Source organism: Haliotis rufescens, unplaced genomic scaffold, assembly GCF_023055435.1.
Source record: "Haliotis rufescens isolate VD_foot unplaced genomic scaffold, xgHalRufe1.0.p SCAF_4, whole genome shotgun sequence".
In the NCBI taxonomy this organism is placed as follows: domain Eukaryota; kingdom Metazoa; phylum Mollusca; class Gastropoda; order Lepetellida; family Haliotidae; genus Haliotis; species Haliotis rufescens.
In genome coordinates this window covers 55,096,382-55,123,723 of record NW_025964112.1, presented here as the reverse complement: position 1 = coordinate 55,123,723, position 27,342 = coordinate 55,096,382, and the positions used below count along the sequence as shown (strand labels likewise).

Below are 27,342 nucleotides of genomic sequence, written 5' to 3'. Positions count from 1 at the left end.
GTTCACAACAGGATGCACATATAATACTTAATTAGACCCCCTAATAAAACCATTGTCCAACAACTATTTAAAAGCCTTGCTGTGTCAGCGTCACATACAGTCAAAGTGGACCTGCTTGTCTACATAGTTGATGGACCAGCCTTCTTATTTCTGAACGTTTTGGGCATTAGAAAGGACGTGCATGACTTTACCCGTCATATCAACATGGAGATATTTGGTCTTGTGGACGTGCCACTAAATCTCCTTCTGGCCATAGCGGCGGCTGTACTGGTCTATAAGTAAGTAGACCGTCATATACAATCACTTATTTCATGCCAATAGCAAGTTTCAGAGGTTTTCCTGAAGACAAGCATTATATAACACAAGTCATCATACTAAGCTTCAAAAACGTTGAGACGCCTCCGTGGTCTAATGGTAGAGCGTCCTCCCGAAGAGCGGCAGGTCCGTTGTTCGATCCCCGGCCGCTTCATACTAAAATAGGTTAAAAGATGGTATTTGTTGTACCCTGTCTGGCGCTCGGCATTAAGGGACAAAAACAAGGACTGGTCGGCTCGGAGTCAGTATACTGTGTCTGAGTGGGGTACTCATCTTCAACTGCGGCATGGTTTCTTGGTGGGATAGCACTATAAATCGACATCAGTCCGGAAAAAAGCAGCCACACACACACTCGTGCATGCACATCGCTATATAATTACAATAGTGTAGTTTTACGCCGTTTTTAATAGTATTTAAGTCCTATCAATGCGTGTCAGAAAGTCCCCCAAAACAGTTCCAACTGATGCATGTCTTGGACGTTTACCACTTTTGTGAAAACCACAAACCTGGAAACATAGTCAGGACGAATCTTGGGTTCGAATCCACGATCACCGAGTTATGGCACACCTAGAACGCAACTCTGCACAGCGAATTGCATCATATTACACGACTAGGCGGCCTATGCTCACTCTTCAAAATGAGAAGTTTAGACTTACTTTTTAAACAATAACATGCTATACTTATATATTGTTGACAATAACAACATTCGCCTTTTCTTAAAATATGGCTAGAAAATGGAGTTGTATTTTGAAGTTCGTTTGAAGAACAAGGACAAGTTCTTACGGTTAAACAACTTCTCGAAAACATTTTTGTTTCTTTTATTTGTTGTTTAACGCCGCGCTCAGCAAAATACCAGCTATATTACGGCGATCTGTAAATAATCAAGTATGGACCAGATAATCCAGTGATTGACATCATGAGCATCGATTAATGCAATTGGGATAAGGTGACATGCATCAACCAAGTCAGCGAGCCTGACCACCCGATCCCGCTCATCGCCTCTAACGACAAGCATAGTCGCTTTTGGCGGCACGCATGGGTTGCTGAAGACCTATTCTACCCCGGATCTTCACGGATCACTTCTCTATGACAATAAAGGCGACGTTTCGGTGTAGATTCTGACGTGAGTAAGGTGAAGTATGGGGTTATATACATAATAGATGGTTTCTGTTTATACAATAAATGGGATGGATGTACAAACATAATGACGTTTAAACATACTTACATGCTTCCCCTTCACTGATCCATTCAAATAACCTTCACGGTTTAGATTTACATCGTCCGCCTCAGATATCAACCTTGAAGCAGTCCTGAAAAAATAAACGCGAGTGTGCCTCATTCCTTGTGGGCTAGCACTATACAACCGGTATTTGTCCGGACTAGTTTACACGCACATACGGAGACGCACGCACGCACGCACATACATACATGCACATCCGTATATATACGTGCAATAATCTTGAACGACATGACGTTAAACCCAATTCCACCTCGCCTAATCTTTTGATCTTTTTAAAGTACACCTAGTATCTATGTTACAGATACGGCACCCGGAACTATGATTACTTCAAGAAGCAGGGCATCCCTGGACCAACACCCTACCCTATTATTGGAAGCAGCCTTAGCTTTGTAGGTTTAGATAATCACTTAAACACTTCCTATGTGTAACATGGCTTTTGCAGATGTACATGTCGTGTTGTTAAGATGAGCAATTCCGCAAAATATATGTTACATAACGTAAACTATAACAATTTCGTTAATCAGGCATGACATAACTGGCATAGCGTCCGTGACCGTTCATGGCATTTACGTCAATAATGGTAACAGAAGTACATGGTGAATGGCTAGGTTCGTAAGGGCAATCCTAGTCTGGTCTCTACAGACGTGTGTCTAATGCCTCGCGTTTATATTCACTTAAAAAGCATCAAGCGCCCTCTGCGTCACGAGGCTTTGAAACACCTGTGTACTGGCCCTAAATCTATGGCATATAAACCATGTTCTGAAGGAATAATTCCTTGTCGAAAATAAGGACAAGAATCACGACATTTAGAAAGTGGTATTCATAACAATTCATTGTGTGTATTATTGACAAAATTGATGCTTAACTTAAACATGCTGCTGCAGGGTGTCATGGACAGCTGTTGGTTGTTTGGTTGGTTGGTTGTTTAACGCCGCACTCAGCAATATTCCAGCTGTATGACGGCGGTCTGTAAATAATCGAGTCTGGACCAGACAATCCAGTGATTAATATCATGAGCATCGACCCACGCAATTGGGATCGATGACATGCATCAACCAAGTCAGCGAGCCTGACCACCCGATCCCGTTAGTCGCCTTTTACGACAAGCATAGTCACCTTTTACGGCAAGCATGGGTTGCTGAAGACCTATTCTACCCCGGATCTTCACGGGTCCATTGTTGCTACAAACAACTGTTTTGGCCTAACCATGAATTCCTGTAATGAGATTATCAAGAACGTGTATCCGCCTCAATCCTCGTCCTCCTGCATCCAGTGAGACATCTGATGCGCTCATGGGGTAGGTTTTTGCCATTCTCGGTGCTGAGCCTGTATCACTTCCTGTCTATTGGATGCTGTTGGGTCCACCTTCTCTACCTGGCGTCCCAGGATGTCCCAGATGTCCACTTGTATACTTTCTGCAAACATGTATATCATTGTACTCTCAGTTGGAAATATCTCAAGACTTACAAATACAATTTTAATAAGCCATATAAATAATCTTCATTTCTTACAATAAGCATTTAAAGAAGTGACAAACCAAACTTAGTTTTCAAAATAATAACAAAGAACAATGACACGTTTCCCTAATTTCAAGAAAAATATAACTTGATAAATAGCTCTGGACCCTTCATAAACATGAATAACTTATTTATGAATAAATCATTCTGAAAAGCCCCAATGTGTAACTTCTGATATTTGCCCCTTTTCAGACCGCCATCATATAGCTGGAATATTGCTGAGTGCGGCGTAAAACAAAAAAACAACAACCCTTTTCAAATTACACTGACAAATACAAAAACGTATCTGCTCAAAATGTTTCTATTTAGAGGACCCGTGAAGATCCGGGGTAGAAAAAGTCTCCAGCTGCAGCAACCCATGCTTGCCGTAAAAGGCGACTATGCTTGTCGTAAGAGGCGACTAACGGGATCGGGTGGTCAGGCTCGCTGACTTGGTTGATGCATGTCATCGATCCCAGTTGCGTGGAGGGTTTCACCGAATTGGTAATCGTCTGAGACCTGCATCACTTCGGGCGTTCCTCCCATATGAAGCTGACACGCCGCGATATAACTGGAATACTGTTAAAAGCGGCGTTAATCCCAACTCACTCACTCACTCAATTGCGTGGATCGATGTTCATGATGTCAATCACTGGATTGTCTGGTCCTGATTCGATAATATACAGACGGCCGTCATATAGCTGGAATATTGCTGAGTGCGGCGTTAAACAACAAACCAATCAATCAATTCTATTTAGAGCACATGAGAAAAGTGTAGATAAACATCCCGGATACCCATTAATTTTGAATCCGGCCCCGAATCTTCCAGAAACCTGCATTATGTTCATTCATTTGTTTTGTTTTGTTTGTTGTTTAACGCCGCACTCAGCAATATTCCAGCTATATGACGGCTATATATCATTCTATGTTTCTATTCCTACAGTTGATCTTCTCCAAGTTCTACTCCTGGAAACAGCAGTATGGAAACATCTTTGGGTAGGTTCACCTCTCATCTCATTAACATACAGAGCAGCGTTTAGATCACACACATGGAAACGATCGGGCGGACAGGCTCGCTGACTTGGTAGAAGAAAGTATTATCTTACATCATACTTTCGATTGAGCGACCCATGCTTGCCGCAAAAAGGCGACTATGCTTGTCGTAAGAGGCGACTAACAGGATATGGTGGTCAGGCTCGCCGTCTTGATTGATGCATGTCTTCTAGACCCGTGAAGATTCCGGGGTAGAATAGGTCTTCAGCAACCCATGCTTGCCGTAAAAGGTGACTATGCTTGTCGTAAAAGGCGACTAACGGGATCGGGTGGTCTGGCTCGCTGACTTGGTTGATGCATGTCATCGATCCCAATTGCATGGATCGATGCTCATGACATTAATCACTGGATTGTTTGGTCCAGACTCGATTATTTACAGACCGCCGTCATATAGCTGGAATATTGTTGAGTGCGGCATAAAAAAAAAAAAAAAAAAAAACTTTCACAAGCATAGTCGCCTTTTACGACAAGCAGTAGTGTTGAAGACCTAATCTGATCCGGATCTTGTGAGGTTTAATCTGGGATTTGAACCCATGATTTTAGGATTCATGCACGCATTGGGTCCCAACTCTGGACAGTGAATTGTGGCGACTGAGAGCACTGGGTCAACCTTAAAGACACCTTCACATTTCGGATGCTCAATTGCCGTTTTCTGTGTCTTATTGATAAGTGCGAATACTGTGAAGATTCCGGGGTAGAATAGGTCTTCAGCAACCCATGCTTACCGTAAAGAGTGACTATGCTTGTCGTAAAGGGCGACTAACGGGATCGGGTGGTCAGGCTCGCTGACTTGGTTGACACATGTCATCGATCCCAATTGCGCGGATCGATGCCCATGATATCAATCACTGGATTGTCTGGTCTAGACTCAATTATTTACAGACCGCCGTCACATAGCTGGAATATTGTTGAGTGCGGCGTTTAACAACAAACAAACTAACATCCTCCCCGACGAGGTTTTGTTTGAGGTAGTTTTTGGTGTTCTTATTATCATGCCATGTGTTGTTTCGTTGCAATAGGATCTTTATAGGAAAGGTCCCAGCCTTAGTCATTTCCGATCTGGACATTCTAAATGAGGTCTTTGTCAAAAGTTTCAACGTTTTCAGAAACCGGATGGTAAGCATTGTCACTCATTAATCATTTTGCCCATTAACCTGCAACAATGCTATGTTATCAGGAAGGACATAGAGATTGGTTGGCTTGTTGTTTTACGCCGCACTCAGCAATATTCCAGCTGTATGACGGCGGTCTGTAAATAATCGAGTCTGGACCAAACAATCCTGTAATTGATATCATGAGCATCGATCGACGCAATTGGGATACGATGACATGCTTCAACGAAGTCAGCGAGCCTGACCACCCTATCCCGTTAGTCGCCTCTTACGACAAGCATAGTCGCCTTTTACGGCAAGCATGGTTTGCTCAAGACCTATTATACCCCGGATCTTCACGGGTTGGATATGAAGAAAATAGGGCGTCGGGGAAGATCAGTGGTTAAAGTGTTCGCTCGTCATGCCGATGACCCGGTTTCTCCCGCCGTGATATTGCTGGAATATTGCAAAAACGGCGTAAAACCATACTCATCCACACTAAAGGAAATAATCGTCGAAAGTGTACCCGTCACAAACACATTCCAAAGTCCACCTACAAAACACATACCGGTTTTTATGGTACAGGTAAAAATAGGACATCGGACATTTTGTTTGTCACTGATGCGTCAAAATTTGAAATATTACCGATGGCTTGAATGTTGTAACCTTGATCATACAATTTTGTGTGAGTGGTATGAGCAACTATATGAATTTATACAACTGAATCAACGTTAAGAGGTCGTGCAAAAACTCACTCACCCCGACAGATAGTGATTACAGTTGACGCGTGTTCAATAATAAAAGTTTCTGTTCTCATTTCTTTTCCAGAAATCCATTATCATACCGTACCCATTCAGTTTGTCTGTGTTTTACCTTGACAACGCCCAGTGGAAGAGAGTCAGAGACATCATCTCCCCAACCTTCAGCAGCGCCAAACTGAGGATGGTGAGTCCCGCTCCTTGTCTTTGGGTGAGGCATCTCATTGTCTCTTCCTATACATATAGGACATATGATGAGGGTCGGTGGATGGTATGCTTGTGCTATTAATGTGCATGCCACGTCGCAAATGGTATTATCAATATGAGCTCATGTCATTGTAAAAATGATGATACTGTATGCTACAATTAAAATTGTTTCCCGTTTATTTTGGTCTCCAGGACAAGTAAACGACAGAAACGTTGTTGTCAACTTTAAAGGTCGTATATTTTTGGGGTTTAACAATTCATCAATGCCTTACCATAACTGGGGAAAGCCCCGTAGTCCCGTAAAGGTCAGGTTTCGAGAGTCATCCAATCATGTCATTGTAAAGAGGATGATACTTTGAGCTGCATTTGGATTGGATGACAGAAGTCTTGGCCTTTCCCTGCCTATGAATATTTTTCTTCATACGCATTTGAAATGGTGAAATGGATACTATTTGTCAGAGCAACTTAATTCTTACTCTTTTTCTGCATTCTGCTAAATTGGTACGTCCAGTGGTCCACGTGTCACAGTGGGTTATGATGTTATGACATTGAACAACGACGGTTCCTATAGAATTGGGGGCACGGGTGATCCAGTCGTTTAAGGAGGCGCATCGAGTTGTGTCCCTTGTGCACGCCGGAAACCTATGATTTTGGGTTTCAATCCCGGTGTGCCCCGATTATGTTTCTAGGTTTGTCAGCACTGTACCCGTGCTCGTGTGTGTCACCAAAGTGGTAAACGTCTGATACACGATTCACTTCCGAATTTCCTCCCACATTGAGCTGACACGCCGTCTTATAACTGGAACACTGTTCAACTTCACTCACTCGCATAATCACACTATCTATCAAATAGCGAAACAATGAATTCATTGTAGTGGCATTAGATGTACAGAGAGTAAACTCGTCTATTCTTAGATGTGTGTTGCCATCAACGATTGCGCAAAGACTCTTTCTAACAACTTATCAAATGCGGCTGAGAAGAAAAAAGGGGTTACTGTCAAAGAGTAAGTATTTTTTGTATCATGCTAAACTTTGTGAAACAATTGATTTGCCTTTGCATGGGTTTGTGACGGGTGCACATAAAGTCCTGATTTTCTTGTGATTACTGAAAGTTGTGTCGCTTTTATTTAATCATATGCTCGACCATATGCTTTTGAAGGGACTTTTTTAAATTATTTATGTCTTGTAGTGAGTGAGTGAGTGTGTGAGTGAGTGAGTCAAGATTTAACGTCAAATCGGCAGTATTTCAGCCATATCGTGACGAGAAGTACATTTATAATACATAAATGTATACAATATAAAAAGCTGTCAACGATGGACAGTACAATAACTAGAATATCACAGAGTCTATTTTAAACTAAATTTTAGTTGAGAATATATAAAAGTCATAATTATTAGTGAACAACACAATATAAAAATTGGCTAGAGACCGTCAGTTACTAGAGGGAGATCACCATACTAGGGACCATGGGGACTTACAGTGCCTTTGCTTCCTGCATGGACCCTGGCAGGATTTATATCATCCCTTCAGTCAATGGCGACAGTGTACCAATTTAGCCAGAAATTAAAATGACGAATATTCTACGTTTAAAAGCCTGGCATGCAGAAAAATACTTCGAATGATATGGGACTTACATACCCTCTTAGGGGGGACAATAATTTTACGCTACTTCAACCACCCTCGAGGGTACAGCCACTAACAATCTAAGTTCTTAATTCGCCCTACCAATTTTTAAAATAATTCAGCAACTAAATCAAAATTTATGTATAAGTTCTATTTCATTTAAAAAACATAGTATTAAATGAGAGTTAACTTTACTAAAAAGGTCCTTCAATGTTTTTACACTATTTATCCCTTGTAATGGAAAAATCAATGACTATATCATCGTCAGTTTTTATTTAATATCGTTGGCTGGTTGGTTTGTTGTTTTACGCCGCACTCAGCAATATTCCAGCTATATGACGGCGGTCTGTAAATAATCGAGTCTGAACCAGCGATTGATATCATGAGCATCGATCCACACAATTGGGATCGATGACATGCATCAACCACCCTGAATATAGGAATTTAGATCAGATATATAGATGAGGAATTATATTTCATCTATAAGATGAACACACTTTCCAATCACTACATCCCTTTTGACTTATACTGAGTAGTACAAAATCTGGAAAGGTTTCGCATGAAATAGAGTGAACTTGCAGGATATTGCACGAGCTTCAATAATCAAGTTTACGTCCCAAGTGAAATTATTTCACGGACATACACTTTATATCAAATTGAAGGGAGTTTAATATTATAATTATGATCACACCTACAGCTTCAGTATCGTTCATATAGCTACGAAAGGTCAGGGGTGCAAGGTTTGCTGACCAAACAACAGCGGAGGTCAATGATGTCATACCGCTGTACAAAATAGTTTCCCGTATATATTTTCTAAAGTACATGTAAACGACAAACAGATTTGTTGTTGTTGTCAACTTGAAAGGCTGTATATTTGTGTTCTAACAATTCACTAACGCCTTACCATAACTGAGAAAAGCGAAAGTAGTCCCGTTTCGGTCAGGTTTCACAATCATCCAATCAAACGCCTAGAATAACTGAAAAGTGATAAGTGCACACTGTGCAGGTATTAGAAATATGTGCACCGATATGCTTACCCTTGGGGTAATATATTGTTTATACTGCATATTATAACTTAGCCCGTGAAGATTCCGGGGTAGAATAGGTCTTCAGCAACCAATACTTGTCGTAAGAGGCGACTAACGGGATCGGGTGGTCAGGCTCGCTGATTTGGTTCACACATGTCATCGATCCCAATTGTGTGGATCGATGCTCGTGATATTAATCACTGGATTGTCTGGTCCAGACTCAATTATTTTACAGACCTGTCATATAGCTGGAATATTGCTGAGTGCGGCGTTAAACAACAGACAAACAAACAAACATAACTTAGCATACGCATGCCTTTAGATATTCCCTACCATGTCCCAAGAGCTGCCAGTGCTTTCAACGTCCGTCCTGCATTTGGTGGAGTGAATGTGTGAGTGAATAGTGTTTTACACTGATCTTAGCAATTTGCTAGCTCCTTGTGGAAACACAAAGACAAGTAAGTCGCGTCACCCATTTACACACATGGAAGAATCTTAATTACGTCCTTGGTGTGACGGAGGACGCTTAATCATCAGGTTAAACCCTTTGCCATACCCCGAAGACGTAGATCGTTACGAACGACGTCGGTACTTGCCCCAAACTCGATTGTTTGTTTGTTGTTTAACGCCACACTCAGGAATATGATGGCGGTCTGTAAGTAATCTAGTGATTGACATCATAAGCCTCGATCCATGCAATTGGGATACCATTACATGCGACCCGTGAAGATTCAGGGGTAGAATAGGTCTTCAGCAACCCAGGCGACTACTGGGTTGCGACTATGCTTGTCGTAAAAGGCGACTAACGGGTGGTCAGGCTCGCTGACTTGGTTGATGCATGTCATCGATCCAAATTGCGTGGATCGATGCTCATGATATCAATCCTGGATTGTCTGGTCCAGACTCAATTATTTACAGACCGCCGTCATATAGCTGGAATATTGCTGAGTGCGGCGTTAAACAACAACCCAACCAACCAACCATTCCATGCATCAACCAAGTCAGCTCACCACCCAATCCCGTTAGTCGCCTTTAACGGCATGCATGGGTTGCTGAAGACCAAATCTAACCCAGATCATCACGGGTTCCGCTGAAATAAAACTGGAATGATGTTTACTTACATTATATAATAAACTTATTGGGTCACTAACAAGAACGGCTCCATGATTAGCACAGTGTCGTTATTATATATCACAGAAAGCCGTGTGGATGTGTCCTTTGACTGCAACTATTTAATTATCACACATTAACCTTTCAGATACTTTGGAGCGTACACGATGGATGTCATTTCAAGAACTGCCTTTGGTATAAAGGTCGATTCTCAAAACGAGTTTGATAACCCTTTTGTCGCTCATGCTAAAGAAATGCTTGAACAATCAAACATGAGAAGATTGTCATCAATGCTAGCAGGTACCTTGTGCATTTTTTTAAGAAATGTGTATTTTCATTCTACCGCCTTGTATATAAATATACACACCGAAAAAAATTTAGAACCCCTTCGATGATAAATTCTAACATGTCACTATTTTTTTTACTGTGATGGCAATGATGATTATGATTGATTTGTTGTTTAACGCCGCACTCAACAATATTCCAGCTATATGACGGCGGTCTGTAAATAATCGAGTCTGGACCAGACAATCCAGTGATTGATATTATGAGCATCGACCCACGCAATTGGGATCGATGACATGCATCAACCAAGTCAGCGAGCCTGACCACCCGATCCCGTTAGTCGCCTTTTACGACAAGCATAGTCACCTTTTACGGCAAGCATGGGTTGCTGAAGACCTATTCCAACCCAATCTTCACGGGTTGTATATCATAAAGTTGTGTAGTACACCACCGTGTACAAATATTTGATTTTTATTCTAAATAATGTAATTATTTGTATGCTTTGGGATTTGTTTGTAACGTGTGACTGATAAACATTTTGCTAAATTCAACTAATTTGATAACTTGTGTTTTTTAATAATTGAAGCACCAATGGGACATTCAGATCAGAATATATGTTCTTATACAAAATCATTTCAATTATTGTTCATTGTTGAATAACGTTTATTTTTTAATTTAAAAAATAATGATTCATGACACTAGGTCACAACCATGCGTGGACAGAGATACAATTTTCAAAATAATGTCAGAACTGCGTTAGTGCGTCAAGTTGGCCCATACTACAATTACACAAACGTATTGTCGTTCCTTGTCATGGTCACTTAAGCCATGACTTTGCATCTCGCCTTGTCAGCATTGGGGCATCTCAGTCAAGGGGTGGTTAGCCAATCAACACTAACTCCGAATTGTCTCCATCAGCATTTATACTCGCATAATAAAGAAACGCAACGCCAGCTTTATACTCACATTAGTTTTAATTACAATCTCAGTCCATCTTTCAAAACATGGCAGGATCAGACCGACCAGGCTCGTCACTGAGTATGGACAACTTATAACGATCAGGGTTCAACTCGATCGGCTGCAAACCGCGCTCTCCTCTCCTAATGTTGACGGCATCAAAGTATTCGGGTCTGGCCTGTCTTTGTCACATGTCCTCATAGATCATCTTAATTGGTCAAGAACAGCATCACACCATGAACTCGTATTTGTGTCGTGATCCGAAAACTACCGGAACCTACTACCGATTTAAATATGTCTGTTCATTAATTGGCGACAACACCACCGAAGCTACATGTATCTCGAAATACCCTGTGACTGTCATCGCCCTATTGATTTCCTGATTGTTTGCGTCAACACTTCGGCTTTCTGTCGCCATCGTTTTTAAAGCTACAACCATCAATTTAAAGGTTGATTTTGTTATAATTTTCTGAGGTTTTGGGGATGCATTTTTACCTTATGACAATATTGCCTTGATTGTGAAATGAAAATAGGATATGCATCTATTCATTTACAGGTTATAGCACACAACTCTTTTTAGAGGTGCCCTTAATATAAATTTGCTAATATGATCACACGAATTTTATCACTTGTTCCACATATACATATTCATGTATGTACTTACGGATATATTTTCCTAATTTTACAGGTTCAGTTCCTAGACTTGCACGAACCTTAAGGAAGCGAGGGTTTGGAATCTTTCCACAACACGTCATGACCTTTTTTCAAAGAACCGTCCGGGAAATGATCAAAGAGCGACAGGACAACACACATGAACAACGACAGGTTAGGCATTACATTTTGGGCCAAATGTGGTGGTTATAACTCTTGCTGAGGGGACACGCATAATAACATTTGACAACCAAAGCTGGTCTAGAGCTAGTGTTGGTTATCGTCGCGTTGGTAATATCATGCTGCGCATTTCCATTAATATCAAATACATAATATACATTATCACTGTTAGTGACCCGTGAAGACCCTGGGTAGAATAGGTCTTCAGCAACACATGCATGCCGTGAAAGGCGACTAAGGGGGTCGCTGACTTGGTTGATGCATGTCATCGTGTCCCAATTTCGTGGATTCATGTTAATGATGTCAATCACTGGATTGTCAGGTCCACACACGATTATTGTGGGCCGCTGTTATTATGCTGGAATATTGCTGAGTGCAGCGTTAAAGAACAAACAATCAATCAATATTACAGTTAGTATTATGCTTATACAACAGAACTACCTAAACTTGCCTTAAGCAAAGACGATGTTTTAAAGAATTATACAAAAGTATTTTCGCATTGACAGCAGAGACCTGACTTCCTGCAATTATTGGTGGACGCTGAGATAGAAGCGGGTGCAGACAATAATGTTCACGCAGCCAATGGTCAGTTCACAGAGAAAGATTCAGTCAGACGTGAGTACTAATTACACTCTTGAGTGAGTGAGTTGTTTGGAACAGTATCGTGATTATATCAGCTGAAAGAGGGAGGTAGGCCTAAAGTTGTGCATATCGTAAATGTTTACCTTTGACGTGAATTACGATAGTTCTGGTAACAAATCAGAGATCATACTCGGAGCAACCGTGAAGATCCGGGGTAAAATAGATCTTCACCTACCCATGCTTGCCGTGAAAGGCGACTATGCTTGTCGTAAGAGGGTGGATTGGGTGGTCAGGCTCGCTGACTTGGATGATGCAAGTAATCGATCCCAATTGCGTGGATCGATGTTCATGGTGTCAATCACTGGATCGTCTGGTTCAGACTCGATTATTTACAGACCGCCGTCATTTAGTTGAGTGCGGCGTTAAACAAGAAACAAGCCAGCACATCACATCTGTGAAGATCCGGGGTACAATAGGTCTTCAGCAACCCATGCTTGCCGTAAAAGGCGACTAACGGGATCGGGTAGTCAGGCTCGCTGACTTGGTTTATGCAAGTAATCGATCCCAACTGCGTCGATCCCTATTGCGTGGATCGATGGTCATGATGTCAATCCAGTGAATGATATCGTGATTATCAATCCAAGCAATCGGGATTGATGACATGACGTGAATGACCCGATATCTGCGCACCTTTTACTATATTTGCAGGTCTGTCGACAGATGAAATAGTTGCCCAAAGCATACTTTTCTTCATTGCCGGATACGAAACGACGGCTTCAACGCTTGACTTTTTGTCCTACAGCCTTGCCACGAACCCGGATGTCCAAGAAAAGGCACACAGTGAAATCGAACAAGAGTTGGAAAATGTCAGTAGTAATCTTATCACATTAATGTCGGGGGGGGGGGGGGGGGGGGGGATGTTTAACGCAGCGCTCAGCCTATATGACGGCGGTCTGTAAATAATCCAGTCTGGACCAGACGATCCAGTGATTAATATCATGAGCATCGATCCACGCAATTGTGATACGATGACCTGCATCAACCAAGTCAGCCTGCCTGACCACCAGATGCCGTTGGTCGCCCCTTACAACAAGCATAGTCGCCTATTACGGCAAGCATGTGTTGCTGAAGACCTATTCTACTCCGGATCTACATTCATGTGGTAGTTCTAATCATCAGTATTAATATACTTATAATAGCAAAATCACGACAGAGAGTACCCGAAGTGGGCTTCACACATTGTACCCTTGTCGGCGTGAAGAGTGAACGCTTTAACAACAAGCAGGTTTTAAACCGGTGCAGCAGGTTTCTGAGAAATACTAATGGTGTACATACGCGCCTGAATGAGTGAGTGAGTTTGGTCTAACGCCGCTTTTAACAATGTTCCAGTTATATCACGGCGTGTCAGCTTAATGTGGGGGGAAAGCCCGACGTGATGCAGGTCTTAGACGTGAAACCCACGAGCACGGGTATAGTGCTGACAAACCTTGAAACATAATCCGGGCAAACCGGGATTCGAACCCACAATCATAGATTTCTCGTATCCAAGGGACGCGACCGTTGACGATTTCGCCACCCACACCCCCCACAAACGCGCCTGAGAGATACACTCAAGGCAAATATATAAAACACTTTGATAAAACAGAACACTCCTGTCGACTTTTTATACTCAATGAATTATCATGTATGCAATGCGAGAACAAGAAGGAATTTCAGAAATAAAACATGGTCATTTTAACTTTTCAGAAGTAAATCGATAGGCATACCATAGGGTTCGAAGTGTTAAATGAGATTCATCTTGAAACACTCGATAAATCTGCTACATTTTTTTCATCAGTCAGAGTTTTTTTTCCCCAGGAGGAACCAAATTACGACAACATAAAGAAACTGAAGTATCTGGACAACGTCATCACCGAGACGCTCAGACTCTACCCACCAGTTATTGCGTAAGTTTACAAAAATCGTAGGACCAGGTTGTTGCTTCTCAGGGATTTGTTTACTTGTTTGTTGTTTAGAGCCGCACTCAGCAATATTTTACCTATGACGGCGGTCTGGAAATAATCGAGTCTGGACCAGACAATCTAGTGATTGACATAATGAGCATCGATCCACGTAATTGGAATACGATGACATGCAGCAACCAAGTCGGTGAGCATGACCACCCGATCCCGTTAGTCGCCTCTTACGACAAGCATAGTCGCCTTTTACGGCAAGCATGGCTTGCTGAAGAATTTTTCTACCCTGGATCTCCACGCTCTCGGAACCTGTTCGGGCTGATAATCGAGACTGATTATTCTCAGGAGTTTTATATATATTTGATTGTATATACGTAGATCCCAGCTGTATTAAAAAGAGCCACCTTTTGTGAACTGATCTGAAACAGTACATGTGCTTGAATTGACATCAGTGTACTACTATATTTAAGGTTACATCGGAGAGCGTCTGAGACGTTTCAGATTAAGGGCTTGACAATCCCCAAGAATCAAACTGTCCTTATCCCCACGTTCGCCCTGCAAAGAGACCCTCGGCTCTTCAAGGATCCAGATTCCTTCAAACCAGAAAGGTAATACTTTGTTTGTTTGTTGGTTTGTTGTCTAACGCCGTCTGTAATTAACCCTGGCTGTACATAATCGAGTCAGGACCAGACAACCCAGCGATTGACATCATGATTGGCTGGTTTATTTGTTGTCGCCGCATTCAGCAGTGATTGATATCATGAGCATCGATCCACGCAATTTGGGTACGATGACATGCATCATCCAAGTCAACGAGCCTGACCACCTGATCCCGTTAGGCGCCATGCACTTACGACAAGCATGGGTTGCTGAAAATCAATTCTACCCGGATCTTCACGGGTAGAAAGGTAATACGCCCTCCACCAGACGTGGCTAATGGAGGATAAAGCTCGAGAAACCAAGGATTGGTTTTGGTTTGTTTGTTTCACGGGTCCCATCATTATGATAACAAAAAATCCCAACATACATGTAACTCCACTATCTCTCATTTCCATTTAATATGCAAACACGGATTACGAATGAAAACGTACTGAAGAAAGACTTCCGTCAATTTTAAGACAATATTTCCCTTTTTGTGAAGATATAAAACTGAAACATGATATTTTACTGATGCCAGTGATGTGAAAGGTTATTTCCCAATAAATCTTTTTCAGACATGATGAACAGTCCAATCCACTTTCCTTCCTAGCCTTTGGACATGGCCCGAGGAAATGTCTTGGAATGCGTCTAGCCCTGGTTCAGGCTAAAATAGCTCTGGTTCATGTTCTGAGAACTGTGAAGTTTGAACGAATGCCAGACACGCCGGTACGTTATATATCAGTTGGTTGGTTCGTTTGTTGTTTCACGCCGCACTCAGCAATATTCCAGCATTATTACGGCCGTCTGTAGTAAATAATCGAGTCTGGACCAGACAATCATCCAGTGATTGATTTCATGAGCATTGATCAACGCATTTGTGATCGATGACATGCTTCAACCAAGTCAGCGAGCCCGACCACGCGATCCCGTAGTCGGCTTTTTTTCGGCAAGCATGTGTTGTTGTAGACCAATCGCTATATGGATGGAATAATGCCGATGCGACGTTAAATTTTTTAACCCGGGTCTTTTATATTAGTAATATTATCTTCATTGTAATAGTCATGCTCGGTTGTAAACGATCTACTGGCGTCATCGAAAGTTGTGTAGTTCATTCGGATATTGTTTTATGCTAAAATCCACTGACGAAAAAAAATATTTATTCCAAAATAGACACCTTCCTGGATATGTAATTGAGTAGATTACATCTATCTAAAATACTATCACATCTTATATTTTGTGTTTAATCGAATATTCTTCGCGTTCTAACTTGTGGCTTCTTCTGCTACATATATTTCCGGATGTTACGTCACCATGATAAAATCTCGCTCCAAATCAGTTGCAGATATGACAGACTCACCAAGTTAGTTGTAGTTTTGTACGGCAAAAAACTGCATCACTTCGGGCTTTTCTCCCACATTAAACTGACACGCCGTGATATAACTGGAATACTGTTCCGAACGGCATTAAACCCAACTAAATCACTCACTAATGATATTCCCCATGACATCATATTCTTGACATATATGACATTTTCGTGGTATATTTTCATGACATCACCACAGGATATCATATTCACTTCATGCCCTCACAACATCATATTGATGACATCGCCGTTAAGTGGTGAATAATTCCTTTAGCATAATACACCTAATTATTGTCATGCTTTCATGACTAAATGTATAGATCATACTGTTTGTACAATACGTCTTGGTTTTTTTTCAGGACGTTTTGAAGTTTAAGAGCACCAACATGCTTCAGACAGACAAGGACATAATACTGAAATTATCTTCAAGATGCTGAAAAATGATGGAGAGGCACCAGCAAATAATGTATTCAAGATTGATATGGCAGACACCCGTGAAGATTCCGGGGTAGAATTGGTCTTCCGCAACCCATACGTGCCGTAAAAGGCGACTATGCTTGTCGTAAAAGGCGAGTAACGGTTGTCAGGCTCGCTGACTTGGTTGATTTATGTCATCGATCCCAATTGCGTGGATCGATGCTCATGATATCAATCACTGGATTGTCTGGTCCTGTCTCTATTATTTTACAGACCGCCGTCATATAGCTGGAATATTGCGGCGTTAAACAACAAAGAAAGAAATAAAGATATGGGAGGAACATTATGGATTACAGCCGATGGATTTGAATGAAATTAACTTGTCAATTTTCTTCAAGACATCACTGAGCACTTGAACAGGGGAAAAGGAAAACATTTTCTATCAATCGATGATTTTTACCATTTGGGTAAGGGTTCCTTGAGTGCAGACTAAGCGCTAGTACCATTTTAAAATATGATAGACAAGATATTTTTCAAATAAAAATCAGACATACATGTATGATAATCACCTGACAGGCATAGTTTCTTTTGCCCCTCAGTGTATATACTTTTCTCAATAAGGGTAACCAGAGCCCTCTTTTGTCAATTCGCAACCTAGTTGCGCAAGAATCAACCGCACATTCCAGTAGTTAAGTCAAGTTATTTAAATTTGGATTTCCGCGTGCACCGTCGTCATGTTGCTTAAATATTGCGACAAGCAGCACTAGACCCAGCTCATTCACTCATACGATGTCGACAACAGTTTGTGTTACTACCTAGCAACCAATACAGTTCTTCATACAAATGTTCATATTAATTACAGACTTTAAGACTTCTGTGAAAAGAGAACGATATACCTAATCTTAATCTTTGCGTCTCTAACATTCAAACATAATAAAAGCATGATCATATGGCTAATACGTATACCTTAGACCATATTCAAGTATCAGCGTACTGTCTAGATAATATGTACCAAATAAATATTAATGCTACATATACATATTTAGTTTATTTTTATTTCTTTGAATTGACTTGAATGAGTGACGGGTGATTCCGATAGGGCACATCATGCTTGCCCATTTCGTTAACACCTTTTGTCACAACTGGTTTTCAGTGATCTGTTCATATAGTATTTACTGCTATTGTGACTTTCACGCCAAATGGAATATTTTTCGGGAGATGCTCGAGGACACGCGAAGATCCGGGGTGGAATAGGTCTTCAGCAACCCATGCTTGCCGTAATAGGTGACTATGCTCGTCATTAGAGGCGACAACAGTGATCGAGTGGTCAGGTTCGCTGACTTGGTTGTTGCATGTCATCCTATACCAACTGCGTGCATCGATGCGCATGATATCAATCACTGGATTGTCAGGTCAAGACTCAATTATTTACAGACCGCCGTCATACAGCTGGATTATTGCTGAGTGCGGCGTTTAACAACAACAAACAAACAGCAAACAAACGTTGAGTATGTTCTGGTTAAAGATCATATTCATAGAGCACTTCATCTCGGTTTTTTTATTGTAAACCACAGGGCCATTGGAGCAATATTTTACAGGTGCTTCAGAGAATTTATAGATATACCTGATGTGAAATATGACGTGTAGAATGTGTTGAGAGCAGAGATGTTTTAAAGTTAGTGTTGCTTTGAGCAAAAATTAAAACAGTAATATGTGAAATATACTGAGTGAAATAATTATGGAATGGAATTAAGTATGGAATGCGTTGAGTGATTGCATTATTGAAATACAACTGTGTTTCCTGCATTATTTCAGAACCTTATTTCAGAACCTTGTTTCTTCTGGCAGCCTGCGCGTCTGGGTCAATTGCACACACACCATCAACAGAAAACAACCATATCTTTATCTGTTTGTCTTCGAAAGGCTACAGGGACATCATCACAGGGCATTTTGAAAAGAGTATTTCTAGGTTGGTGTGCCCTTCAGATCCTACATTGATGAGAAAGGTTTCATATTGACTAGTATTGTGCACAACAACCGTTGATTATTGTTGGTTGGTATGTTGTTTAACGCCGCAATATTCCAGCTATATGACGGCGGTCTGTAAATAACCGAGTCTGGACCAGACAATCCAGTGGCTGATGTCATGAACATCGATCCACGCAATTGGGACCTATAGTCTAGTTGTTTTTGTTAGATCCCCTATCCTATCCTTACACTTTGCAGAAGTATTGGACATGTGTCTCTAATGGACAACTCTTTGTCCTGATAAGAGAGAATATAATTTCAGTGATATACTTCCAACTGGAGACAATGTGTTTAAATTACTTGAAACAATATCTGTGTCCCAGCTCACCTAGCATCTTGGAAGTGCAGGTCTCAACTGAAAGAAACCCTTTCAACTATCTTACAAGAATAGGATGAGTCCCTATCGTGTCTCAAGTTTCTCTGAAAACACTTGTTGATATATCCGATCTGGCGGCATTAAAAGAACTATAACCTTATCCTTTATCACAGTCATAAAGTCTATAACCACTCCTATAGGTTGTGCAAAGGGATATGGACATCGTCCACAACAATATTCCAGATACTGTCTGATGAAAGGGCTATTCCAGATACTGTCTGATGAAAGGGCTGTACTGCTGCTTAGTGGGATTCCTCCGTGACTGCATGATGATCCATGCACCCCTTCTCGAAATGCCTTGCTCCTGAATGACATCCCGGACATTCCCACAGTCTCGTCTTGGGCAAGCTGTGAGTCTTCGCATCCACTTGTGGCCAGGGGAGGGTACTTCGCCATCTGGGAATAATGTATTGACAATCAATAAGCATGCGAAACTCGGAAAGCGATACTTGTGTTGTCCACATTGATACGACAATTATTCCTTCTGCTATTTCACTGATGATTTTCTGGATACACCTTCCAACCCAATTAAATGGAGGAAAATGATAGCAAAATTGTTCTACCGCTATTACCCCTAGTTCTCTTTTCCAAGATTAATATCTCTCAAGCTGAAAGTTAACTCCAGAAGCAAATAGATGAATATTTGGTGATCCCCACAAACAAACATCTTCTCTGAATTAGGAGTGTTTTTAATGTCCACACTGAAGAGCTGTGGTCCTTTCTGGATTCTCTATCAGCATCTTTATTCGAGACCCCCGGTAAATGAGATGGTGTAGGTTCTACTACACCAAATCAGAACCAGTTTGGACAGTGCGGTTTTCGTAGGGAGCCTTCAGTGTAGATCGAGAGATATCTGCAGGCTGTGATTGGAGGATATTCTGTAAGATTTTTATGTCTTTCAAATGTACATCCATCCGGTTATTGAAACTGACCATGTTTTTCTATATTTAGTACTGTCTTTTTCAACATGATGACTTATGCTGAATGTGACCACAGCTATTTTCAAGTAGGTGACATTTGGTGCGAAACTGGGGGTGGTGTGTTTAGCTTCCGGTACTCGGAAAAGGAGCTGACTAAGCTAGTCATTTTTATTTTTTTTATTGCTGCTCTAAGGCCAAACTGTGCACACACATACAGGTAATAGCTGTTGAATGCTTAGTTATTTAAAAAGAAATCATAACGTTACTATAGAAGTCTATGGGAAAACATTTGGTTGTGTGTAACCTGTAAGCCAAATATCTTAATGTCTACCAATATGCAGTCCTGACATGAACCAATGTTCTGCCAACTCTACTGCTGTCATTTCAAGACAAGTAATGTGCTTTTCAGTTTCCTGCTCTGACCACTGCCGTAAAAGGCGACTATGCTTGTCGTAAGAAGCGACTAAAAGGATCGGGTGGTCAGGCTTCGCTGACTTGGTTTGATGCATGTCATTGTATCTCAATTGCGTGGATCGATGCTCATGATATGAGTCACTGGATTATTTACAGACCGTCATATAGCTGGAATATTGCTGAATGTGGCGTTAAACAACAAACCAAGCCAAAACCAACCCTTTTTTGATGCATCAGTTTGCATAATGTCATCCGGATTGCCTTGTGAAATGAGATTAAATGTAGTGAGGGAAGAATTTTCCATCAACAAGTGTAAGTCAGGTTTACTTTCTTGTGATATCTCCAAGGCTGCATCAAAATTTCCTTGCCGTTGGGTCAACTATCTGGACTTGTCATTATCCAAGATTCTATAAAACAATTGTACAAATTTTACAGAATGAAACCTGGCCACCATTCTACCAACAGTCTCGTCCACTAACCTAATAGATGGTTTTGAAAATTCCAACAATTTTCCACATGACAATTTCAGAGTGTGCTTTCTCTTCTGTCAGTCTAACAGTCATAGAGACAGACAGACAATTCCCTTAACTCGATGAAATTTGAAACCTGCCTATGTGAAAAGTTCAGTTGAATCAGCAACATATCTCATAAGTGCATCCCTAGTCTTGCCTAACAGCAATCATCAATATATTCTGACAATAGACATTCTTTCTCAAACAGGAGACAGGCACATTTCCTTGGCCCTGGGTGCTTTTTATTGTTGTTTGATGTCTGGTACCCATGGTAACCGCCTACGCAGAACCCTTCGAGGAATCGTCCTCTGCCTTGAAAGGGTCTTCGACATAGGTAAAACCCATGATATCCCTGTCCGGAGACTTGATTTCCGATTCGGCTTCTATCAGAAATGTCATCACAAAATAGTAGTGAAGTAACAACAGTATTTGAGCGAAGCTGACGATATCGACTTCTCAATGCCGGTCTGATAAGATCTCTGAGTTTCTGGTAAAGTTCTGCGTTGGCATTGCATAGTAGGGCGACTATATCAAAGTCAGATCAGTGACATCAACATATCGACTGCTCAAAGCCGGCCTGATAAGATCTCTGAGTTTCTGGTAAAGTTCTGCTTTGGCATTGCATAGTAGGGCGACTGAATCAAAGTCAGGTCAGTGACATCAACGGTACTCATGTCAACCTGTTTTTGCTGAACTGCCAGCATTACTTCCATAATTTGCACCATTGGGACGCCAGATTTAACCAGTCTGTTCTGAATCTTTTGCATATTTACGTACATGTATGTCCCTGGACTTTTCTGGATCTAAATTGTCCAACACTTCTTTTTTACAGTAGATGTCACCAAGGCAATATTTTCTGGCATCTTATACCAGTCGAGAGTAGTTTTCAACTTACATCTGAAACTTATTATTTCTCTTCCCTCAGGACAATGCGCCAGTCAGTTATTGCCAGATCACTAAAAGAAAACATTTGTCATTTGATTGTTCATTTCATTACATTGCGTTCAAATGCAAAATAAATTTCAAGCAAGAAACAATTATATGTTACAATATATATGGAAGTCCCGATATATCATATATCCGGGATAGAATAGGTCTTCAGCCACCCATGCTTGCCGTAAAAGGCGACTAACGGGATCTCGTGGTCAAGCTCGCTGACTTGGTTGATGCATGTCACCGTATCACTGGATTGTCTGGTCCAGACTCGATTATTTACAGACCGACGTCATATAGCTGTAACAGGGCTGAATGCGGCGATAAACAACAAAGAAAGAAAGAAACAAATATCACATTTCTGACAAAACGAACGCAATTTGTTTGGGTTGTCACAATGTGATGCGATACAGTGAGCTGCTCGGGAATTCTGTTGTAAAGAATCTTGACGTCAGTGGGTGTGCATTGATAGTCGAAATTAACTCCCATTGTAGGTTGTGAAACAGGCGGATTCAGCTCATTCGGTTTGATATACGTGAGCACTTCACACAGGTCTCCACATCAATGCACCACACGGGTGACTTGGTCATATGTCACCTGTTGTTCACTCATACACACAGAGATAATTGAAATGTCAAATTCGGGTGCGTTTAGTTTTCTGCATGTCATCATAGCCACAGGGCTGTCTCCGTGGTATTGTGGAAGAGCGTCCGCCCGGAGAGCGGAAAGTCGGGGTTCGATCTTCGACCGCGTCATACCAAAAGACGTTAACAGATGCTACTTGTGGTTACCCTGCCTGTCTCTCGGCATTAAGGGGCTAAAACATGTACTGGTCGGCTCGGTGGCCGTATACTGTGACTGGTGGTATTCATGTCAGACTGCGGCATGATATTTCATTGGGCTAATGCTATATACAAACACACACACACACACACACACACACACACACACACACACACACACACACACCCACACACACGTCACAACCTTGGACGCGACGTTAATCCCCATTACACCTCACCTCACCGCATAGTGACAATGATACGTTAGTGTTGGTTGTTGGAGCAGCTGTTTCACAGACTGAAAGCTATCTGACCATCCAGTACATGTACGTGTAACAGACATTGCGCAACTGAAATCAGTGATTCGGAAAACGATATTTCTGATGTTGTAATGATATACAAAAAGCGCGTGTTTGTCGTTGCAGTTGATCTGCCTTCAAAGGGTACGAATCATAATCCTATAGTGTGGCTGTCCCTTGCCGTCACATAACACCTGACTGTGATGTAACGCCTATCTTATAGTGTGGCTATCCCTTTAATATGTACGGTTCAGTCGTATTACATCTGACGGTCATATAAGATAGTAGGATATCACATAGAGTGGCTATCCTTATAGTATGTATTTGCATTTTTTATTACACATTATTTTGTTTTGTTATAATACTCTTCTGTGTTTGAACTTGATGGCCGGTCTGTTTTAATTGTAGTCACATCCACATTCGCTACAGTTTGAGTTAATGTTGGTCCGTATTTATCTTGTACGTATCCTCAGATGCGAATTCTGTCCATCTGCCTCTTCAAGGTATGAGAAGGTGCCTGTTGTAAGAACTAAACATTTTAAATATACTCATTTATCATGGCGTTTATCTCGTGTTTAATAAAATAAAACACTGATACCTGCTGAAACGTTTTCACAAGAACACTGCTTTGCCAGATGGTCAAAAGTACTTTGACAAATCAACTCGGACAAAGAGGCAGAGGGTGCAGTACATGGGTGGTTAGATAACTATTGCCCTGAAGTGAGTGAGTGAGAAAGTATGGTTTTACGCCGCTTTTAGCAATATTCCAGCAATATCACGGCGGGGGACACCAGAAATGGGCTTCACACATTGTACCCATGTCGGGAATCGAACCTAGGTCTTCGGCGTGACGAGCGAACGCTTTAACCACTAGGCTACCCGACCGCCCCTATTGCCCTGGAAGAGCTACAGTCATTAGAATATCGAGTTTGGATGCTATTGTTTAACATGAGTATGCCACTCTGTAAACAAAACAAATGTATCTCGTCAGTATATTAATACAGCCTACGATTTTTTAAAAAGGTTGTAGAGCGAAATAGGTCGTTCTGAAATAGCAAATGGAACCTTCAAGCGAAACGGAGTAGCATTTATTCAACTGTACCTCCCAGTATGCTCAATCTGTATAGGTTCTACTGTTTTCAGTATGTTGCATTGATAGATATATGTATTGGAACTAGGTTGTTTAAGTGTTACTTCTTTTATTAAAAACAATTTGTTTAAAATGCATTTTCCTCATATTACATATACATGATGCGTCAATAAAAACTGCGCCAGTGTTTATGTCTCTTCAAAATTGTCGACAAGAAAATCACAAACTTAGAAACATAGTTTTTAAATACGAATTACTTCGCATTGATTGATATATGTGGTATTCGTCCTCCGCTTATTGAGTGTCAGGCAAATAGTTGCTGTTTAAAATTTCATAATATAATATCAGACCTTTTAGGTGGTGAAACATTAAACACAGACCCGAGTACAAACAACGGTTCGTGGCATTCACTGCCAACACCTGCTTTCACTTTGATGATTAAAATGCATTTCCTTTCTTTGTGGTCATACCTCATGCCTCGTTGCGAGATTGTAGGATATGTCCGTAGAAAAAAACCCGATCGTGACAGACACATGTTACACTATTGTTCGAAGTACAAATGTACACGAGTCACAACTGACTGGGTACAAATAACGACGGAGGATGTACACGGTGTGTAGGACGTATCAACAGTGTGTATTAACTGTGACAGGATATTGAGTTCTGAGTAACCAGATCCCATTCAAATATTCACTGCATAGAGAAGATCCGGGTAGAATAGGTCTTAAGCAACCCATGCTTGCCGTAAAAGGTGACTATGCTTGTCGTAAAAGGCGACTAACGGGATCGGGTGGTCAGGCTCGCTGACTTGGTTGATACATGTCATCGTATACCAATTGCCTGGATCGATGCTCATGATGTCAATCACTGGATTGTCTGGTCCAGACTCGATTATTTACAGACCGCCGTCATATCGCTGTAATATTGCTAGCTGCGGCGGTAAAAAACAAACAAACAAACAACTTCATAGAGACGTCATTTGCAAAAGAAATTGCGGCGTTCGGCAACAAACAAATGCGTATTTTTTATGTGAATTTTGTGAGTGGCGGGTGCTACGGATAGATCAGGAAATGGTAAACCCATTTCGCAAACGCCTGATGTCATTGCTGATTCATATATAATTTTCACCACTATTTTTTACCTATTACGTCCAATGGAGTCTCTTTCAGCAGGTAATCGAGACTGGGTATTCTCTGGCGTCGACGTTTTATATTTACGTAATGTGAAAATCTACCCCGATAAGCAATGACATCATGAGCATCGATCCACGCAATTGGGATCGATGACATGCATCAACCAAGTCGGCGAGCCTGACCACCCGATCCCGTTAGTCGCCTTTTACGACAAGCATGGATTGCTGAAGATCTATTCTACCCCGGATCTTCACGGGTCTCAAATGTTTGTTTGTTTGTTTGTTTGTTTTTTAACGCCGCACTCAGCAATATTTCAGCTATATGACGGCGGTCTGTAAAATAATCGAGTCTGGACCAGACACATGAGCATCGATCATCGTATGTCAATTTACGGCAACTATATCTCAAAGCAAAGTTCTATTGTCATCCTAACGTTCATAAATTTAATATGCTTCTGTCATCACCAGATACATATTATTACAAGTCTAGCAAAATGTCTATATTATGCAAATGAAGTAAGAAATGCGAAACTGAATATCTAAAACTTGTCTGTGCTCAACTTTTGTACACAAAGGACTGTGGCCTATATGTATTGGAATTCAAATAAAATGATTGATTGAATGAGGAAGCGAACATATATGAGATAACAAACATCAAGTCAATACCTGGTAAAAGTGTGCCGTTAAATCACAAGAGAATGAAATAGTCGGGTCACTAATTATAAGTCTCTAACAAAACTTGAGATGACTCTGTACAACGACGACCGCCGGACTTTGCCGAACGGTGACGTAGTTCAAGCAGAAGAACGGTGCGATCACTATACCGATGACACACAGAGGTACTTCTGTATTAGCGCATATCGGAAGTCGAACGCTTGCAAGTGTAATACATATATAACGTCAACGCCAGAGAATAATCAGATCCGATTTTCTGCCGAAACAGATTCCATTGGGTGTAAAAAGGAAGTAATGGTGAACATATATGACTGGATCACTGAAATTCAGTGATGACACCGGGTGTTCGCAAAAAAGCATATATTAGACCCGTGAAGATTTCGGGGTAGAATAGGTCTTCAGCAACCCATGCTTGCCGTAAAAGGTGACTATGCTTGTCGTAAATGGCGACTAACGGGATCGGGTGGTCAGGCTCGCTGACTTGGTTGATGCATGTCATCGATCCCAATTGCATGGATCGATGCTCATGATATCAATCACTGGATTGTCTTGTCCAGACTCGATTATTTACAGACCGCCGTCATATAGCTGGAATATTGCTGAGTGCGGCGTTAAACAACAAACAAACAAACAATGCGATGCGATACAGTGAGCTGCTCGGGAAATCTGTTGTAACGAATCTTGACGTCAGTGGAGGATTAAAGATGGGTTGTGCACTGATAGTCGAAATTAACTCCCATTGTTGTAGGTTGGGAAGGTCTCCACAGTCTTCAACCCAATGAACCACACGGATGACTAGGTCATATATATATGTCACCTGATGTTCACTCATGCACACAGAGATAATTGAAATGTCAAATTCGGGTGCGTTTAGATTTCTGCATGACATCATAGTCACATGACTGTCTCCGGAGGGCGGAAAGTCGGCGGGTCGATCTCCGACCGCGTCATACCAAAAGACGTTAACAGATGCTACTTTTTTTACCCTGGCTGGTTCTCGGCATTAAGGGACTAAACCACGTACTGGTCAGCGCGGAGTCAGTATACTGTGACTGACTGGGGGTATCATGTTAAACTGCGGCATGGTATTTCATTGGGTTAATGCTATAAACAAGCAAACACTCACACACACAAACACACACACACACGTGCATGCACGTCGCTCTCTACGTGCAATAATCTTCGACGAGACGTTCAACCCCATTACACCTCACCTCACCTCACCTCACC

General features: G+C 41.4%; 1 protein-coding gene across 1 annotated transcript; it reads left to right on the top strand.

Annotated features, from left to right (window-relative positions):
* Positions 1 to 204: 204 nt before the first annotated feature.
* Positions 205 to 26,911, top strand: LOC124115565 (cytochrome P450 3A29-like). Its single transcript, XM_048381594.1, has 12 exons — positions 205 to 278; positions 1,857 to 1,944; positions 3,995 to 4,047; positions 5,124 to 5,220; positions 6,024 to 6,140; positions 7,076 to 7,164; positions 10,071 to 10,222; positions 13,286 to 13,443; positions 14,438 to 14,523; positions 15,003 to 15,140; positions 15,747 to 15,897; positions 26,861 to 26,911. Exons 1-12 carry the CDS (start codon positions 205 to 207, stop codon positions 26,909 to 26,911), a joined length of 1,254 nt encoding a protein of 417 aa, XP_048237551.1.
* The last annotated feature ends 431 nt before the right edge of the window (positions 26,912 to 27,342 follow it).

What these genes read in the sequence shown, in the direction of transcription:
- LOC124115565 (XM_048381594.1), top strand. Translation starts at nt 205, where the DNA reads ATGGAGATATTTGGTCTTGTGGACGTGCCACTAAATCTCCTTCTGGCC. An exon ending in CAGTATGGAAACATCTTTGG is followed by an intron (nt 4,048 to 5,123) that starts GTAGGTTCACCT and finishes TCGTTGCAATAG; the next exon opens with GATCTTTATAGGAAAGGTCC. An exon ending in TCGAACAAGAGTTGGAAAAT is followed by an intron (nt 13,444 to 14,437) that starts GTCAGTAGTAAT and finishes TTTCCCCAGGAG; the next exon opens with GAACCAAATTACGACAACAT.